The sequence below is a fragment of the Sturnira hondurensis genome, unplaced genomic scaffold, assembly GCF_014824575.4.
Source record: "Sturnira hondurensis isolate 20B ecotype Veracruz unplaced genomic scaffold, ASM1482457v3 Scaffold0021214, whole genome shotgun sequence".
NCBI lineage: Eukaryota > Metazoa > Chordata > Mammalia > Chiroptera > Phyllostomidae > Sturnira > Sturnira hondurensis.
The window spans coordinates 9,152,982-9,174,383 of record NW_028093845.1 but is presented as its reverse complement, the minus strand read 5'-3'; the positions used below and the strand labels follow the sequence as shown (position 1 = coordinate 9,174,383).

The 21,402-nt window shown below is 36.3% G+C and overlaps 2 protein-coding genes across 2 annotated transcripts in view; one reads left to right on the top strand and one right to left on the bottom strand.

Moving 5' to 3' along the window:
- TBCK (TBC1 domain containing kinase) overlaps nucleotides 1–17,443 on the bottom strand; it is a 189,213-nt gene extending 171,770 nt beyond the window's left edge. Inside the window, exons 1-3 of the mRNA XM_037031868.1 lie at nucleotides 17,167–17,443; nucleotides 10,492–10,712; nucleotides 2,796–2,868 (exon numbers count right to left, since the gene is read on the bottom strand). Coding sequence (XP_036887763.1) covers nucleotides 2,796–2,868; nucleotides 10,492–10,684 — 266 coding nt within the window. The 5' untranslated portion in view covers nucleotides 10,685–10,712; nucleotides 17,167–17,443. The remainder of the gene's footprint in view (nucleotides 1–2,795; nucleotides 2,869–10,491; nucleotides 10,713–17,166) is intronic.
- A 235-nt stretch (nucleotides 17,444–17,678) lies between these two features.
- The window catches only part of AIMP1 (aminoacyl tRNA synthetase complex interacting multifunctional protein 1), a 39,020-nt gene continuing 35,296 nt past the window's right edge, over nucleotides 17,679–21,402 (top strand). Inside the window, exon 1 of the mRNA XM_037031890.1 lies at nucleotides 17,679–17,781. Coding sequence (XP_036887785.1) covers nucleotides 17,780–17,781 — 2 coding nt within the window. The 5' untranslated portion in view covers nucleotides 17,679–17,779. The remainder of the gene's footprint in view (nucleotides 17,782–21,402) is intronic.

Genomic DNA, 21,402 nt, shown 5'->3' with positions numbered 1-21,402 from the left:
GCACCTATCTTAAGTGGAAATTTCAGTGAGTTTGACAAGTTTTGAAAGAACATGTACCGTATAATGCCTTGATCAGAAAGTAAAAAATTTCCATTAATGGGTACGGGTCCCTCAAGGTTATTTAGAATCTGTTCTTCCATTATCCCTTCCCACAGCCAGAGTCAAGCATTATCTTATATCCATCACCTGAGATGAGTTTTAATCTTTCTACAATGTCACATAAATAGAAGAAAATAATGTCTTGTGTCTGGTTCCTTTGCTCAGCATGGTAGCTTTAAGGTTCATCCTGTTTTGTATGTATCAGTACCGGTCCTGCACACACCTTGATATGTTTACTCATTCTCCCACGGATGGACATTTCAGCTCTTCCCAGTTTCGGGCGACTATGAATAATGTTTCAGGGACTATTCTTGTGCAAATATTTTGGTGAACAGTATTTTTCCTTTCTCTTGGTTAAACACCATGGCAGGGCAGGGACAAAAGTGAGGCAAATGAGATACCTATGGCACAAAATTTGAGGAGGTCCTCTAATGAGGACTGGGATCGCTGTATCATAAAATAGATGTTTCTATAACAATTTAGCCTTTTAAATTATAGCACAGTAATTTTACACTTAGATTTGTCTCAGATCTTTCTCTCAGAAAATCTACCATTTAGTGAATGAAAACATCAAAATACATACTTGTAAAGGCACTTGGTCAATATTATATTATCAAATATAATGTATATTAAGTAAGATGTAAAGTTGAGAATAACTTCCTTTAGAATGATCCCTACATCAAGTAAAACTCCTTGTTTTACAGAAGAAACATAATGAAGAGAACTGCCCAAGGCTACCTAGGTAGTTAGAGGGCTCTTCACCATATATACTGAACTGTAAATCTTTACTTGGATATAACCCAGGCTGAATTTTAAATGTTTTTTCTCACAAAGATGTGGCTACAATTAGTTTTTAATTTTAATGTCAAACAGCTTTCACAGCATCAGTGACTTATAAAGTGTAAATTTAAACTAGTGAGCAAAGAAGATTACGTTCTTAAAAAATAGAAAAATCTAAGATCTGGGACATGCAAAAATTATAAATATAAAAACATATTTACTAAGTAAGCTTAATGTATTTCTATTCTTATTGCTGTTAAAGGTATTTTTAAATTTACATAATATGTTTATTACTAAGATGTGTGTAGTATAGTTATTATAAAAGAATCTTGAACAAATTCCTTTCTCTGATTCACACTGTATGTTTTTTAAAACAATATATGATACTTCATCTATCTTTATAAGAGTCAAAATAATTGGGTAAAAAATATAAATGCTTATAATTTTGTTACTAATCCATAAACATTTCATTTTTATTTTTATTTTATTTTATTATTTATTTATTTATTTATTTATTGTATGTAAAAGATTTATTTTGAATTTTATAGAGCTAGGTTATTTTCAAATAACAGGATAATGTCTTTTACTACAGAGAATTAATTAAATCTCTCCCAAATGGCTTATTGCCCTAGCATGAATGCTTAAGATGGTCAAATGACCATCTTAACATCATTCAACAAATGATTGATGAACACCAACTATATACCAGAAACTATGAACAACGTAATGGGAATGTAAGGATTATTAACAAATAAGTATATTTTATATATCCTCAAATCATATCTGGGGTTTCAGACTTTTTTCCCTGCAGAAGACTTAACTTTTATTTTATTTTTTTTATTTTATTTTTTAAATATAATTTTTATTTAATTCTTGTTCACATACAGGTTTCTGTCTTATATTCCCAACCCTGCCCCCCCCCCGCCCCATGCTCCCAGCCTCCCTCCCCTTTCCACCCCCCACCCTTAGTTATTGTCCATGTGTCCTTTATACTTGTTCATGTGAGTCCATTCCCTTTTCCCCTATGATTCTCTCCCCTCTCCCCTCTGGACCCTGTCAGCCTGTTCCATATTTGAGTGTCATTGGTCGTATTTTGCTTGCTTGTTTGGTTTGTTTAGATTCCTGTTAACGGTGAGATCATATGATATTTGTCTTTCACCGCCTGGCTTATTTCGCTCAGCATAATGCTTTCCAGTTCCCTCCATGATGTTGCAAAGGTTAGGAGCTCCTTTTTCCTTTCTGCAGCATAGAAATCCATTGTGTAAATGTACCATAGTTTTTTGATCCAGTCATTAACCGGTGGGCATCTAGGTTGCTTCCAACTCTTGGCTATCGTGAATTGTGCATAAACATTTCATTTTTAAAATCAAAGTAATAAACTGATATAATATCAACTACATAATTTACAGAAAGACTTCTTTTTTATCGTTGTTAGTCTTTTCTATTTATTTTTTTGCCTCTTATTATTTTTTTTATTGTTGTTCAAGTACAGTTGTTTCCATTTCTCCCCTCTCCTCACCCCAGCCATCCCCACCTCCCACCATGCATACTACCCCCCTTCGGTTTTGTCCACGTGTCCTTTCTAGATGTTCCAGGAAACCTTATCTAATCTCTTAATCTCAGCTAGAGAACTGCTTAGTAATAAAATATTTCAAATTGTCACATATACACTCCATAGGAATTTTTTGTCAAGTACTTTAGAGAATGCCTATCTCACAAAAGCTGAACATTGGACAATGTAAACAATAAATTTCTATGAGGTCTGTAAATTAAATTACCCAAAATGAAAATCTGCACCTGGATTTTATCATTAAACAGGTAACAGAGGAAACTAAAACCCTGTATTTTCTAGGTAAAATGCCTTTCTATTTGCCAACTTCTGTGTTTCATTTAAATTTCCTGACATTACACAGTACCTCACAGGTTTCCTTTCCCGAAGTAAATCTTCTAGACTCTGTTCACAGTGTTCAGCCACCACCACCAGTCTCTCTGAATAAAACAAAACAATCCATTTTATATTTTATTAATAGAATGTTTTAATAATAAAATAATATACCTATGAAAGGTATACCTACGAAAGGTATATTAACATATAGTACAAATGCTACTGTAAAAGAGATTTTCAAACTCTATATTAACTACATTATTACCAGATGTATAGAGATGTATGATCAATGTTCAATAAAACAATCCATTAAATAACAACTTATTTTCATCTCGTGTTTTTCTCTAGAGTTTCTCCATCAGGAAAAAATAGGTAGAAAGGCTCACCTTTGGAAAAAAGCCCTCTGACATGGGCTAAGAGAAGGAAAAGCTTGGCTGAAGATACAAAGAAATTTTGAAGGAAAGGGAAAAATTGGGAGCTAAGGACAGATTATCTCCATAGCTTGGGTCCAACATGAGATCTGTGAAATTGAGTTCAGAAACTCAAGAGTAATAGAAAATTCTGAATCATGACTTTAAGAATAGAAAAAGAATAGAAAATTGACTTGGGATTGTTTGTAACATCATTAAAATGTTGGTGGGCACAATCAATATTACAATAGAATTTTTATTTTACAACAGAACTAGGAATAGCACAGTTCTGATGTCCGGTGCATATTTTTTTTCCTTCATTAGTAAGCCTAGTGACTAACACAAAAGTATCAAATATGCAAGCGGAGAAGAGAAAAGTGCAACTGGGTTTCCAACTGGTTGGGGATTTGGTAAGGTTATTTTAGAAGAGATAAAAGGTTTAAAAGAAACTGGATTACTGTGAATATCCACACAAAGTGGGTTCTAGATTAGACAAGAAAGAAGGTTAATGCAAAATATAGATAGCAGACAAGATAAAGAAGTGAAGGTGCAATGATACTGGAAATAGTGAAAATTGCATACAGGTGTGGTGAATGAAGAGCAGTAAAGGCAGACAAATGAGATAGCAGAAGATGGGAAAGGAGAATTTCCAGGTGGGAGCTTCAGTAAAAGGGGTAACTCAGTAACAACTACTTCAAGGTATGGTCTTACACGGAGGAGGAGAGATGGAAGATAATGGTATACATGTAGGCAGTCATGTGAGGTGTGAGGACGGGATGTGGTACAGGTCACATTTCAGAACCTGAAGCTGTCAGGGCGGTGGCATTATGCAGAATGATCTGAAACACTAAAATTAAAAATGATCTAAATAAAAGCTATCATTTTCAGAAGAAAGACTCCAAACAGGAGTCTAAACAGGAACTTAAAAATAATTAAATTTGAAAGAACACTAAATGAGGAAAAGAAGAATAAAGGAAAGTAAATTATGAAATAAGGTCTAAGGTTTATTAAAAATAAGGTTTATTGAATTCTTCAGTTCAATAAAAAAGAGCATGGAAAGTTGAACTCCAAGCAATTTAGTACAGCTATGAAGCTCTAGAAGAAAAAAAGAAGATAATACTTCAGAAAACCAAAATGGGAACCTGCATTCCTTTGCTTTCCACCTAACCACATTTTGTACGTTTTCTGTGCAGCTATCTGGCTCTCTCTCCAGAGTTTACTCTGTACACTGGCATCTCTTCTACCCAAATTGAAATGTTTCTAGGTTCCCCATCTTAGATTCTGGTTCTTCACATTGTGTTTTTTCCTCATTTATTCCAAAGGCTGAAAAAACTCTCAAATTTTATCTCAAATCCAGAACTCTCTTTTGAACTCCAGACTTGTATAGACAATTTCATACTTTAATATAATTTACCTCAAACTCTCTAGAACCCAAAATGAACATATAGTTTGCTCTTTAAGCTGGTTCCCTTTAGTACTATTTTAGTAAATGGTACCACTATTCTGGCAGCTGTTCCAGCTAGAAATGTAGGAGAAATCTCATGTTCTCAAATCCAAACAAAATGTTCTGGTATTTCTATTCCTCAACTGTTTCCAGAATCTGTACAGTTTGCTCTACCTACCACAATCTGGATCCAAGCCAGCATCATCTCTTATTAGGTTATTACAACAGTTTCTTAACTGATTTTCTCACATTAATCCTTATTCCCTCCTAATATTTTAATGTTAAAGTCCAAGTGATAAAATAGTAAGTCTGAATATGTAACCTCCTCTCCAGCTTTATTTTTGTTACTTTATCCCTTGCTCACCAACTTCCACGCACACAGATTCTTCCCCCACTCCCTGCCTTAAGGTTAACTAGTGCATGGATCCCCACTGCTTAAAATGATCTTCCCCATTCCCTTCTCCCAGCTAACTCCTATTATGAAACACACTGGTTAGAAGCACAGACTATTCTGTCTGGGTGCAAGTCTTAGTTTTAATACTCATTAGCTCTGTGACCTTGGGGGAGTTTGCTAACTTCTTTATGCTGCAGTTTCCTCCTCCATAAAATGAGGAAAGCAATAGCACTAACCTCACAGAGTTATTCTGAGATTAAAATGAGTTACCATATTTTTTGGACCATAAGACACACTTAGGTTTTAGAGGAGGAAAACGGGGGAAAAAATTTAAAGCACAAAATGTGGTAAAATATTTAATAACATAAATAACATAATATTTCACCAATGTAAATGTAAACAGAACTCAACAACAGCATTGACAACCATTATTCCTCCCAAATGGCTGGGATGAGGGAATGCATCTTATAGTCCAAAAAATACAGTAATTTATAATAAGACCCTAGAATAGTGGCTGGCACAAAGCAATCACAATCTAAGTGTTAGCTATTATCATTATTCATTCCCCAGTTAAATGTGACTTCCTAAAGGAACACTTCTCTGATCCCCCAAATCAATCTGATCCTCCTACAGGATAATCTACTCTACAGTGCATTTTCTTTTGTAGCACTTATTTCAACTCAAAAGATCTGTATTTATTTTTATTAAATGTCTTTGTTTTCCACTAGATAATGATTCCAGAAACAATGTTGGTTTTGTTCAAAATGAACCACCAGTGTCTAGAATGACACCTCAAAAATATAAGCATCTAATATAAAAATCCTTGTTAAATGACTTAATTTGAGCAAAGGTATGATGTGGCCATCAGAAATGACTAAGAGTCTCATATGATGACAGCCATTATCTAAACTGAAATTTGTCCTCTGTAGAAAAGGTATATGCTTATGTTGTAAACTAGGCATAGCAATACTTCAATAGCACTGACTTTAATATAAAACATTAGAATTTATTAAAACATACATATTCCATTAATAATTTTATATTTATAAGTTTTCTAAACTATGAGAGGTTTCCAAAGCGTTTGGCATTAGCCTATAATTTGGCAGGCTTCTTCTGGAAACTCCTTCAAAATATAATAAATCAGAGCATGCCAAAGCTTTAAGATTCTATGAAATTTTGAATCTTTATTTGATGCAGCAAGCCATGATGCTTCATAGAGCATCAAAGTTTCCCCCAGAGGTAATGAAGTGTATACCCAAACAATGTTTCCAATATAAGTCAATTTTTTAAAGAAATCATTAGAGACTTTTCATCCTGAAACTCTGGATCACTGTTTGAAAATAACTTCTGTTTGTTATAAAAACAATATAATTTCACAGCATAAAATGTGCCAAAAATATTTAGGAATTATAATGTGCCAAATATAAGTCAGCAATGTAGTGGCTCCATTTATAAAAAACAAATGTGGGACTAAGATGAACTTTAAAGAGTAGAACATATACGAACTGTGAAATAATGTCTTCTAACAAATACCTGAAGAACACGCCAAGAATCACTATATTGTACATACAGCCTGAATTTTATGTTTTAAATCAATGAGAAGAAATTGAAGAGAGTACAATATTAAGAAGAAAGATAATACAGGCATTGAATCAGGAGAGGACTAAAAAAGAGTAAATATTTTTTTCAAACAAAAGGACAGGTAATCTGTGAATGAGTTAAGGTAATCTGAAAGGTCACTAGAACACAGTCACTGCATCATTCTTTTGTTATTCACAGTAAAAACTGAAGCTAGCTCATCACCTTTTAAATGTAATATTTAAATAAATAATTATACAGTAAAACTGACAATATATTCTATACTTAAGAAACAGCATTGTTACTAGGTCACTGTGATGATCAGTTTTCTAAGTCAAGGTGGCTAAGCCATAGCCTCCAGTTATTCAAATTCAGGTGATACTGTGAAGGTATCTTAGAAGTGATTAAAATATATAAGAAGTTTACTTTAACTAAGGAAGAGTTTCCAAGATAATCTGGGCGATCCCGATTCAACCACCTGCAAAGGCACTGAGAGCGGAATAGAAGCTTCTCTGAAGAGGAGAGTTCATCCAGGGACCACAGCTCAGCTCTTGCCCAAATGTTCACTGTCTTTTGGGTGCCACATCTAGGGATTTCAGACTTGCCTACTCAGACTCTGGAATCACATAAGCCAATTCCTAGCAATTAATGTCCACATACACATATCCTACTGGTTCTGGTTCTCTGGAGGAACTCTGAACAGACAGAGACATTTAGATTGAAATTATATGCAGTTAGAGATCCAGAATAAATTATTTTAGAGGTCCTTAACAAGTCTGTTATTCTCTACCTGAATTTCAAATCTAGTAGTTAAAATAATTTTGCTCTTGATTTCACTAGCAATGACTGAAAAAATTTGTAGGTAATGAATACCAAATAGAATGGGATGGATTACAAGTTACAACCTTCACTCCATTTGTAAACACAGCTGAGATTTCAGCCTCAATAGAAAAAAGATTAATTTTTAACTTAAGTATTTTCATGCTTTATTTGCATTTTTATTTTAAAGTTATTTTCCTCAAATTTACTTTTATAAACTAAGATCTCAAATTCTAATAAAATGTCCATATTCTTGAGATTAAATACTTCATCCTACTGAGTTAACAAGAAACTAACATCACCTTGAATCAGTTTTGAACGATCTGTAGGAAACAGTGAAAGGCTGATCTCTGAGCTAGCCCAGCATGTGAAAACATAATGTTACTAAAACGGACCATGTGTCACATGTAATTCTAAACATGAAGGGGAAGGTGGGGCGGGGGAATAACAATGACAAGATGTAAGATATCTGCATAGCAAGAACAGAATAAACAGAAAAAAGAAACCAAAATCAGAATTGTTTGAAAAGACAACTGAGTGGAATTTAAACCCAAATCATATGTTGTTATATCACTGAAAAATATGGTGAGAAGACTGTTGACTAGAAACTTTTCAAATTTTCCAAATTAAATGCACCTAAAATGACTGGGATGCTTTACAACAAATAGACCCTTACATAAACACATATCCTAATTCAGCTGTTTACTCCTTATGCACACAACTTTTCAAAACAATGAACACTGCCAATATAAACAAGATAATCAAATTTCCTGATCTTTGACAATCACTGGTATTTTCATTCCAGCCAGTGAAACTTAAACTATGAATTTTGTACATACCCATAACTTATGTTACCCTAGAAGAGAGGGCTGCTGAGTTCTAACAGCAGAGCGAGCAGTGGAAGCAGAGTAACTAGCAACAGGATGGATGCCTTAAAGGACCTACCCAGACTACTGAGCTGGCTTCAGCACAAACAGTCTAATACTGTGTAGGGAATCAATTTCTACCTGACACTTATAACTAAAAAGAAGTGTTCCCCAAAGGGATTAGGTAGTAAGGTTTTTCCTGGTTCAGTATTTACAGGAGCTCATGTAGGTACAGGGAGAAAAAAAAGAGGTCAAGAAATATCTAGAACTCTTGAGTCAATTAACCCAAGGAAAGGAAGTATAAGGGAAACTGGACAGAGGGTAAGACCCCAGTTATATGAAGTGAAGATCTAAACAAATTTCTACACAAAGTAAAAAGAAATAAAGGGTACTGGAGGAGATTAAAATGAAGAAGTCCTAAGAACTAAGCAAAGTGGCAAGGGTTTGGGAAGACAGGTGAAGGCAGGCACACATCAAATTTGCACATGTAATATAGCAAGCAAGATTAATTAGGGTCACCAGAGACGGATGATGATGAGTACACCCTATACTGCCAACCTTTGTCTAGAGTGGTTCTGAAACTGGGTCAACCTGACAGTTGAAAATTCTTTAGAATCTGTAATTGTATGGGGCAGGGAGAGGTGTTAGAGGCATTCAGGGATTGACAATATCAATTCTCCATGATGTAAAAAGCCCCAAATGATTTCCATCATTTAAAAATATTTAGTTAATGTCATCACAGCCATGTACTAAATGAAAACTTTAGCTAAAATTTCCTTTGTTTGCCAAAGTTCCTGAATTAGTCACTAAATTGTTCTGTGCCTCAATTTTCTTATCTGTAAAATGAGAATAATAACAGTTACTGTATCATGGTTATGTTATGAGGATTAAAGTAAAATAATGTAACGCATTATTAGAATACTGCCTAATACATAATAAGCACTTAATAAATAACAGCCATTAGTAATATTTATTACAAAAAACATTTTCTACGCAAAGTCTATAAACTTTCAGAATATTTTAAGACACAGCCCAGACTACTTGAAACTCTCCTTTAACCTAATTTTCAGCAAAACAATAAAGAAAATGTAGTTTGCTTTTAATATTAGGTTGAAACACATGGAAATGCCATTTTATAGGAAAAAAGTTCGATATCAACAAGTATACAAGATTAACTTCACAAATTATTTTATGTTAAAAAAATTAAATACATTTGACTGAGATGCATTTAAAATAATTTTGAAAACAGCACCTCAGCATGCAATGAAGCTTCCAAAAATAATTTTAAAATAATTAAAATATTGCCACCATAAGCATCTTTAGGTGTTCTATAGACTGAACATCTGTGTCCCCAGCCAAAGCCAAGGGTGGATAGTGTCTGGGGATGGAGCCTTTGGGAGGAGGTTAGGTGGTGAGTGCAGAGTCTTTATGAATCGGATTAGTGCTTTCATTAAAGAGGCCTGAGAGAGTTTTTGCTCCTCCCACCCCATCAGGTTACAATGAGAGAATGGCTCTCAATGAAGAAGTGGGCCTCATTAGACACAGGATCTGCTGGTGCCTCGATCTCGGACTTCCTAGCCTCCAGAACTGTGAGAAATAGATGTTTGTTGTTGATAAGCTACTCAGTTTATGGCGTTTTGTTACAGTAGTCTCAATGGACTAAGATATGGGATATGGAAGAACCTAATTACAAGTATACTACTAAAATGGCAGTAAACATCTTCTTGGTAAAACACTGATTTTTTAACCAATAGGGTTGAACTTTTCTACTTCAATTCTCTAAATGGAATCCTATATGAATGAAAAGACTAATGCAACTCCAAAAAAAATTAGTGACTCGTTTTTCATCTGAAGAGTCTTGGTCCAAATTACTACTTTCAATAATAAAATACAGTCCCCAATAGACAACTCTAAAGTTTCTTACATTATAACTTTCATTTCTTTCTAATAGAGGTAAAGAAATACGCTTAATTTTCTCTTTCGAGGCAGTTTCCTTGAAAGGGAAAATTAAAAATCCTTATCCTCAGACCGGAGAAACATAAATCATTCAGATGCAGTCAGAAAAACACAAATGACTGGAGTTTTTATTGGAGTTGTGGAAGGGTGAGGGCATGAATGAACACACACACTGATTTCTTCACATATTCACTGAATATTTACAATCTAACCAAGGTAACAGCAGAAAACATAAGATAAAGAAAGCAGTGACAACTCACCATGCTTTCCTCTAGAAATATCCACATACTGGCATAGTCTGGGATGGGTGATGGTCTTCAGGATTTGAAAGCGCCCTAAAATTTTGATGGAATTTGGAGTGAGAGGAAGCCCGTTGCTTCCGCAAACATCATGTGGTAGAGCAGAGGCAAAGAAAGTAAAGGCCCCCATTTCAGCGTCCTTCAGAGGAAACATCTCGGAGTCTCGGGTCTCCCAAGAGAATCTGAAAAAGGACAGAATGTCTTTGGCAGATCAACCAGACATTAAGCCAGTGTTTGTTGCACCTTAAACGTGATTAACAATAAATATGTAACTCGGAGGAAATGCCATTATATAACTCGGGTGTACAAATATGTAAAGAAATGCCAGTCTGAACCCTTCAAAGCAAAATATATAAAGTTTAAAAATTTTAAGATAATATCAACAAGGAAAAAAACTACCCAATCATAAATTTATATTGCAGTTCTAAATCAAAAGGAAAGAATTTCAACGGCATAGAAAGGAAAAGATACAGCATTTCCTCTTTAATGATGCTTGATAGTTTTAAGTGTTTGGAGGAAGTTCATTATTGCATCTTCATTTCAATAGGCTTTTCTCTTTACCTAAAGGTTGAATAAACCACAGATTATTAAATACTTTTCCTTTTTTACAGATGGGAGAAGTCAAGGAAACAGAGATACCAACCAGATACTTTAAATAACCAGGGACTCTATTAATAGTAGTAAAAATTCAACTAGATAACAGAGGCACTATAATGTTATCTAAATGACCAGTCAACTTTTGTTTTTGTGCTGGGTGTTTTACATATGATTTGTTTAAATCACCTCAAGAACCTTGACAAGTGTTACTGTCTCACAGTTAGAGATTGACGTTCCATGTGTAGATCCCTGGGGGGGTGGGGCGGGGGGGGGGTCCGGCGGCAGGGGGGGGGTCCTATTAGCGTGGACTCCAAAGCAAATGGTGTCCCTGAGTTGTGTAATAGAGCAGCCTGGAGATTAAGAAACTTGCTCCAAAATCAGTCTGACTCACATTAACAACCACAATAAAATAGGTCCTGAACAAAAAAACCTCTCTTGCCCAAGTATATCACTAAAAAGACATTCCATTGGCCAAGCCTTATAATCTTCCCTTCTCAGCATTCACAATAATAATCTAGAATTCTTTTCTTTTTTTAATTAATTAATTTATTTTTGGAGAGAAGGGAAAGGAGAGAAAATGAGAGGGAGAGAAACATCAATGTAGGATTGCCTCTCACATGCCCCCCAAAGGGCACCTGGTCCACAACCCAGGCATCTACCCTGACTGGGAATCAAACCAGAGGGCCTTTGGTTTGCAGGCCAGTGCTCAACCCACTGAGCTACACCAGCCAGGGCATAATCTAGAATTTTAAATTAAAGTAATAGGCTACTTTTCATGTCTGTCCAGACACCTCATAAAAAATAAAATGTATAAACTCACAACAAGAAAGAGAGCAGAAAAGAGCCATGAACTGATGAAAGATTTCAATAAACCATTGTAAAGCATTTTGCATATGGGAGAGTACTGTCACAAGAAACAGAAAGATGAAAGCTACAACCTATAGTATGCGCAGGAAGTTTGCCCAGCCTCTTGAGGGTCAGAGGCTCCAGATTCAGAGAATGCAGAAACAATGGTGAACAATAGTCAGAAGAGGGTTTGAAATGGGAAAGATGATTTGAACGGCTGAAGAATAGAAGTCAGCTCTGCCACCATCTCCCAACTAGGTAGTTATTTATCCCCAAGCAAAAAAAAAAAGTTCTTTCTTGAAGAAATTAAACAAATGTGATGTGAAAATTACAATAAATAGCTCTGTGAAAATTACCATAAATAGTGGCTATGGGTCTTGGTGATAAAAGCAAATTCTTCTCAATTCTGGAATCTCTAGGATCCTAGTTAAGATCTGGCTGCCTACTCAGCCGTCCTAAAACAGAATATGCTAGTCAACAAGTCTGTCCATAAGTGCAAAGCTCCTAGATGGCCTTCCTCAACTGTTAAATAATGAGCTGTCCAGGAATCATCAGATAGTTGAGGCAAAGAATAAAATAAACCAAGAAAACAAAAATTCCCTGGAGGCAACCAAAATAACTTATGAGAAAAATCCAAAACCAACTCTAATATATTCAGAAAGATTTGAGAAGATATTATATCCATTATATAAAACAGGGAATATAGAAAAACATATTTCACAAAAAATTAAAAAGGAATTGCCAATATATATGATCAGATAAATAACCTCATTAGTATTTAAAGAATGCTCATTAAAACCACATGAGCATTTATATCCACCAGATAGTAACCATTAAAAAACCTGAAAATACATATTAGGAGGATAGGGAGAAATAGAATGTAAATTGGTACAAGCACTATAGACAACAGTTTAAGACTAGTTTCTTATTCCATTCCTCCAGAAACTTCTACACACATACACAAGTGGACACATATAAGAAAGATCAAGATAGTAGTGTTTCTATTATCCCCAAGGTGGAAACAACTTAAATATATAATGGAAAGTATACAGGAGGGAAAACAGGCAAACTGTAGCAATACTTTGGACTGGCATATATGAATCTTAGAAATATAATGTAGAGTAGGGGGAAAAGTCACACAAACCCTATGGCAATATAATCGTAAAATTCAAAACAAGAAAATTTATATAATAAATAACTCTGGAACACCTACCTGTAAGGTAAGAATATATTTAAAAAGTAAAAGAATTTTTTAAAGCACACTTGCAGATGGGGGTACCACTGCACAAAAAGCAGGAGTGAGACTAGGAAAGGACCCATACAAAACTCCAAAACTCTGGAGTAATAGGCTAGTTCTTAACTTATGCGTTAGTGGATATTCACATTGTTATTATGCTCCATAGTTTCTATATTATATATGTCCATTTATAGCTGTATGTGAGCTATATACCACGTATTTATATATTTTTAAAAATTGTGTTTAAGTTTTAAAATGAAAAAAATTAAATACAACAAATTTCTGTTTAACAAAGGCCAACTATTCAATAGGAAGAGGACAATCTTTTTAAGAAAAGTGCCAGAATGACAAGAGATATATATGGAAAAAAAAATAAACCTCAACTCCTACACTTCAGACAGATTATAGACCTAAATATAAAAGTCAAAACTATAAGTCTTATACAAGAAAACATAACAGAATATCTTTGCAACCTTAGGCCAAAGAATTTTTAGACACGTTAAAAAAAGCACTAATCATAAAAGATGAACTTGATAAAATGGACTTCATCAAAATTAAAAATCAAAAGGCACTACACATCAAAAGGCACTCTTGATGAAATAAAAACCAGACCCAAATATAAGGAAAATATTATATATGACAGTTGGACCAAATATATTCATATGCATATGTATAATAAACTTGTATCAAAAATATAGAAACAATGCATACCAGTGAATAATAAAGACAAGTCAATAAGAGACTGGGTAAAAGTCTGAAACATATACTTTCACAAAGGAGAGCATACACATAGTCAATAAGCACAGGAAAACGTTCTTAACAGCATGAATCAGGGAAATGCAAATTAAAACCACAGCGCACCATTGCACACCTTCCAGAGAGCTAAATTTTAAGTGACTGGAAATACAACTGTCAAGGAAAACATGGAACTGGAGCTTATATATTCCTGCTGGTGAGAGTATAAAATAACACAGTAACTTTGGAAAATTGTTTGGAAAACTTTCTAAAGTTAAAAAATACTCCAAGTTTATGACTCAGAAATTTCACTTCTACTAAGAAGAAAAATAAAATTTTTGCCCATAAAAATACTTGTATTAGAACATTCATTGTGATTTTACTCCTAACGGCCAAAAACTGGAAGCAATGCACGTGTCACACAATTGGGCGGGGAAACAAATCGTGCCCTATTCATCCAATGGAATTATATTCAACAAAAAAGGAACAAACATGCTAAAATGTGGATGTATCTCAAACACATTATGTTAATGAAAGAAGTAGACACAGAAGAGTTCATATCCTATGGCTCCATTTAAAGGTAGTTTCAAAACTTCAGTTCTAAACTGTAGTGATAAATATGAAAACACAGTGCCCTGAGCCAGGAGGATGGAAATGGACAGGGAAACATAGGAACTTTTTAAAGTAGAGCAAATGTTCTACATTTTGATTGGGGTGGCACTTGTCATATGGATATTTATATGTATAATATGCAGCAAACTGGTTAATTAAAATCAGTACATTTTAATATATATTAAATCAAAATAAAAATTAAAAAATGAAACTAATAAGAGAATATGAGAAAGGAATAATTAAAAATGAGTGCTTGATGCGATGATCAAATTAGACAGAAATTTTGGAAAATAAATTTGGGATGATTGCTTAGAACATGGGGCAAAAAGGCAAATAGATAAAAACATGAGAACACAATACACACAGAGAATCAAGCCAACAATCACCTTAATGAGTTTCAAAGAGAGAGAGAGGAGGGGGGGAGAATAAATTATAAAAAAGCAGAACAGGTGAAAATTCCCCACAGATGAAGGGAAACATACCTACAAATTAAAAAGTCTTATTATTTCAAGGAGGATAAATGAAAAAAGACTCACATGGAGACATTTAGTCTAGCCCTTTTGAATGAGCTCACTTCAAGGAAAGTAACCTCACATCAACACTGGATACATTTTCAAAGCATCAAGCATCACTGAAAGCTTTAATCATTTCTGAAAGCAAACAAACAGTTTTGGCATCAAGAAATTAAGATCAGACTGGCATTCTAATCTTCTCAGAAGGAACAGTGAAAGTTGGAAGATGGTGAAATCAGGGAAGATTTAGTGTCTATACTTAGCAAAACCATCAACTATAACAACACCATAATTTACAGCTACACAAAAATTAACAAATAAAATTACCATGCACATACATTTTATAAATAAGTTTCTTCAGGATGAGTTATACCAAAACAGAAGGGAAAATGAAATAGTAGATGTTCAGTTAGGAGACACTACAATTTACCCAAGAATTCAACAAATATAATCCAGGATAGAAGCTGTACTAAAGCACTAGAACACAATCTATTAAAACCAAACAGAAAGTGATTGGCATGCAAGGGGAAATCTAGCAAAGAAAGGAAATGGAACCTTCTCATACAAAGGAGATGTGGTGAAGAAAGGACAAAATGGGAGGACTTGAAGAAGAAAGTATATGTATCTCTTCCTGCGAAGAAATCAGAAAGTCCTTTGTGAAAATGATGAGATTTTATATCATGTAAACAAAGCAAAAACATGTAGTTAAGAAATATAATATAAATATCATTAAACTAGAAAAACTGTAAGGAAAAGTCCAGCTAAGGGAATGGATTTATTTTCTAAAGTGGTAAAGAAAAAGGTAGAGTCACTGCTCTCCTCATTTTACCAAATAAGGAGCCAAAAGATTTTCAAAAATTGATGTGAAAAAATTGAGCTTACATTTATTTAGAATTACAAACTAACTCATACGAAAACTAAAAATTGGTAACTACTCAAAAAATTGGAAAAGAGAGGTTTGGATGATGTGGACTATATTAAGGCTATTTAAAAAGAATTATAGTTTAAATAATTATTCAATATACAGACCTAAAATTAGGTAAGGTTAAAAGTGGTCATTTCCGAAAAACAGAACTGAGAGAGGGAAAGAAGGCACTAAACAGTGGCATTTTATTATGCAATCCTTCTACAATAGTTGATTAAAATTAGATGATTCTGTAACTTAGATACCTAAAAATTAAATAACCAAATAAAAAATGTACACGATCTAAAAAGGTACATTAGTTAGCATAAAACATTTCCTCATTGCTCTTGTTTAACTACCTCCTAGATGGGTTCCCAAAAAGGCCCACCATGAAATAACACACAGATTTTCTCCCTTGGTGAGTGGAAGAAAGGTGGTGAATAAAAACAAATGAAATGGAAGATTAGTTGAAGGGTAACAACAGTGTAAAGAATTGAGTTGGAAATTTCATTCATTCAACAAACATTTTGAAGATTCTAAGTCACGTGTTTTTCCAGGTGTTAGGCTAATTATAGTGAAAAAGACACACACAATCTGTGACCTCAAGGAACTTGGAGTTGAAATGACTCGAACTGGGACATAAAGGCCAAAAATGGGCAAAAAGATGACTTTATCATGAATAAAAGTTTACAAAACGAATTCACTTATTTTACATACTTCCCCTCAATAAATTGTCTTTCTGTCTCAAACAAACCCAGGGACATTGGGACCTTGAAAAAGCAGCAAGTGACAATTCTAAAGAAATCCCCACTTGTTCGCTTTTTTTCCCACTCCACAAGGAAAGTACATCTCAGTATTTGACTAAACGTTTGCAAACCAGAAACAAGCCAAAGCAAGTGTTCACATCGGTGATGAGTAAGGGAGAGCCACTTCTACATTCTCTATCCTCCTCGTTAAACCTTGCTTTGCAGCAAGGACATAGGGGTTACTTTCAGAGGACTCAGGTAAATGTGTGTAGATGGAAGGCGAGCTGCAGCTAGGGATGGGAACAGCGCGGAGCAGGCGGCAGCTCCGCTTGTCTGCTCGACCACTCACTGAGGATAGGGGAGGCGATTTGCTGCACCTGCCTTTCCTCTACTTCCCACCAGCCCCACCCACTACGAAAAATACGAGTGGGAAACCCAAATACCTGCCTCTGAGTCTAGGGACGCGGGTGGACACAAAGACAAGGGGCTGGAGCTTCTACACAGGGCCCCAGGGCTGTCGCTGTAGCTGGGGTCGCCGCTAAGCACTACTGCTTAGTGCACCAGGCCCTGCATTTCAGGATCTGCTACAAGAAGCGGCTCCTGGAGCATCCGGAGCTCACAGCGCCCTTTGCCCGCGAGCAACATCAGCGGAGATCCCCGGCTAAGAACCAGGCGAGGCTCCCAACCAGTCCCTCTCCATTGACAGCTGCCAGCTCCCGCCCCACCCTCCACTAGTCCGGATCATTTCCTCTGACCTCACAACCTTTGCGCCACAACATCGATGAAGGACCCCGACCTCCAGCGTATTGCCCCTTGCTCAACCCGGCGACAAAATGTCGCGACCAAGGAAAAGGTACAGGGGATTGGCATGACAGCAAGGAAATACCGGAAGCCTGGTGTGGATGCGCACAGAAAGGGGACAGCACAGAGTCTGTGAAACGTTCAGGCGTTTAGTTGGGGCACCTCCTTGGGTCCTTTCTCGCTGCCGTGTTATGCGTCAGGCTGTTCCTACCTGCTCCCGGCTGAGCCTACCCTGGTGGTGTCCCGCGACGCTGATTTCATGTGAGTGTTGCTTGTGGAGGGTCCTACAGAAGGCGGGTTCTGATCGTAGGAGTCCCCTTCTCTTACTTGCCCTCAGGAGATGAGATCTGTCCTGTAGGTACTAGTTCGGAAGTCCGCTCTTACGAGCACTGATCTAGGCATGAGGAAGTAGGGAAGAGCTTGGACCTTTGGAAGGGGCCTGGCTTGAGAAATGGGGTGCGGGGCGGAGGGAAACGATGCTACTATATATTCACAAACATGTTTACTTTGGTGTGTTAAAAGACGTGTCAGCGGGCATGGTGTTGGGGTGGGGGCAGACAGCAATCCATTTATTAAGCACCCGCAGCGTTCTCAGGGTAAAGAACAATGAACAAACCTTACTAAAAGCCCTGCCTCCCTGTAGTTAACATTTTATTGAGGCGAGCGTATACTAAATAAAGTTAGGAAAAGCACTGTATTTTAGGTTATAATGAGTGCTAAGGAGGAAAATGAAGCAGCGATGGAAGAGGTAAATTGAAATTTTAGTGCGACCAGGGAAGCACTGGAAAGGTGATTTTGCAGTAGAGAGCTGACAGAAGTGAGAGAATTAACCATGCAGAAATCTTAGTGAAGTGCGTCAGGCACAGCAACCAGCCGCCAGAGCTGTGAAGCAGAAACCCCACAAATAGTAAGAATCTTGTGGGTCAGAGTTATGTGAAGTGGTTAAACTCAGGATAAAAATCAAAAACCAGGAGCAGGTCATGAAGGATCCCGAGGGCATCTAAGCCACTGGAGAATTTGCAGCAGTGGAGTGCTAGAACCTGACTTCCTTATCCAATTACCAGTGGGCAAAAGACCTGAGTAGACCAGGAGGACATACAGGTGGCCAGTACACATGGAAAGATGCTCTGCATCATGAGTCATCAGAGAGCTGCAAATCAAAACCACAATGAGATACCACCCTACACCTGCAAATGGCTATCTGTAAATCAACAAACAACCAGAGCTGGCCAGGTTGTGAAGAAAAGGGAACCCTAGTGCACTGTTGGTGGGAATGCAGACTGGTGGAGTCACTGTGGAAAACAGTATGGAATTTTCTCAGAAACTTAAAAATGGAACAGCTTTTTGACTCAGTGCTTGATCTTCTGTTAATGTATCCAAAGAATCCCAAAAGACTATATGCGCCCCTGTGTTCATAGCAGCATTATTTACAATAGCCAAGAGTTGGAAACAGTGTAAGTGCTCATCAGTAGTTGTGAGTGGGTGAAAAACTCAAAAAACTCACAACCAATCTGAGTGGTACACTTACACAATGGACTACTATGCTGCAGTAATAGAAAGGAATTGTTACCTTTTGTGACAGCATGGATGGAACTGCTAAGTGAAATAAGCCAGGCAATTAAAGACAAATACCCTATGGTTTCATTCATAAGTGGAATCTAATGAACAAAATAAACTAATAAGCAGAATAGAATCAGAGGCACAGAAACATGGAACAGACTAACAGCTGTGAGGGGAGGGTAGCAATGGGGACTGGTTGAAAGAAGGTGAAGGGATTGTACAACACATACGGATCATGATCCATGGACTTGAACAACGGTGTGTGGATTGACTGGGAGCAGGGAGTGGGCTAAGGGGAGGGGAGCAACGGGAAAATTGGGGACAATCAGAATACTATAAACAAACAAAAACATTTAAAGGAAAGAAAGGATCTGGCTGGCTGCAATCAAGATAGACCGAAGGGGACAGGGCGGAGGAAAGGTGGTTAGGAGGCTTTTACAGTAATCCACAGGAGAGATGATGGTGGCTTGAGGAGGACTGCTGAGAAACGACAGCCAGTCGTATTCTTAGTATTTTTAATGTTGGTATGCAAGAGTATTAATGGTGACTTACTTTTCTTTAATTAGGTTTTGGAAAGACTTAAAAATGAATTGTAGTGTAAGTTTTGGAGTGACAAATACAAGTTAAAATCATGGCTTTGCCATTTATTATTTGAATGGGTTTAGACAAATCATATAATTTCTCTGAGTTTATCTGTAAAAGGGAAAAAATAATCACGTTACAAAGGTTAAATGACTGTGTACTGTGCCTGGCTCATTAAAGTAGCGGCTATTGTTAGTTGTGTTTTTATGTAAGTGTAGGGGAAAAGGCAGCTGCATGCTAACCCTAACAACCTCAGGAAAGGCTGCGTGGCAGGCCCCACAAACTCAGACTGGAAGTAACCACTGGGATGATCTGAACATGAAAAGTCCTAACTAAATGGTGGTCATGGTGGGTAGTCACGTTCTAGGTCTGTAGCTTTCTTGACGAAGGTCAATTTTTACCGTAAGTGAGCCTGTCTATTGTCTTTTTGCAGCTAAGATAACGTACCTTTGTCAGTCAAAGAAATCTTTTTCCCAGAGCCCTGCAGACCACAACCTCCAGTGTAGTACAGTACCATAGAAAGTCTGTTTTATTTTTTTATCCAATCCCAGAGACTGCTTTGCTTTCTCCCACCCCCTTAATCTACCACTAATGGATTTTATGTACACCACCCCCTACGCATCTTACTTTGATTCTAATGTATAAAATATGCTATAAAACTGCCATTCTCCAGAGCATTTTTTCAATCTGTTGAGATATTGCTTCCTGGCAACATAGTCAGTTTAGCGCAAATTAACTTATAGACGTTCTTTCAGGTTTGGACGTTTATGTTAACATAATAAATGAGAGAAAGATAGTTGTGAGTGCAACTGTAGGGGGAAAGGTATGGTTAAATCCTTTTGAAGAAAATCTGAACCAGGTAAAAGATGACCCTGTTGTGTGGTGAGAGGGCTGTGGGGAATAACCCCCCTAGACATATACCTTTTAAAATATGCCAATTTCACTGGACAGAAAGGTTTTCAATGTTAATAGCTAGTTTTTGAAATACATGGATTGCCCTCTCATAGCTGTCCCTCATACCTCTCCTCTCCTAGCCATCCTTTAAATCCTTTAGGACCCCAGGTGTCCTCATAAAGGGGAAGTAAGCTCTCTGCTGAGTACAAGAAAACAATCAAGAATAAATACAAATTTCCAGTTACAAAGATTGTCATGTGGATGTACAGCATAGTAACTATAGTTAATAATTCTGTATTACATATTTGAAAATAGGTAGGAGAGTGGAATTTGAAGATTGTCATTAAAAGAAAAAAATGCAGCTATGTTTGTTGAAGGATGTTAACTGGACTGTTGTGATCATTTTGCAATATACTGCATACAGATATCAGATCTTGTCATGTGTCTGAAACTACTGTGGTGTTACATGTCAATTACACCTTAAAATTTTTTTAAGTTTTAAAGTCACACAGCTGATTGCTGGCAGAGCCAGAATTTCAACTCATTCTTTGACTACAAGATAAGTCAATAAATAAATATGAACTTTTATAAGAAAAACATAGTTTTTATCTTTCTATATTTTGGTAAAGTTTGCTAAGAGGTCCCTGGATTACTGGTGGTGACTGCTGCTATATATTTTGAGTGTCTCTGGGTTGCGTTGTTTTCACAGTACTTAATTTTATTATTTACCTTTTAAAATTCTGATTTTGACTCATAAATCCTAACAGGAGTTTCAACCTAGTTCTGAAAAGTACTGTATTTTGTAGTATTGTAATAAAGATGTTCTCAGAGTGGGGTAACTTGGCA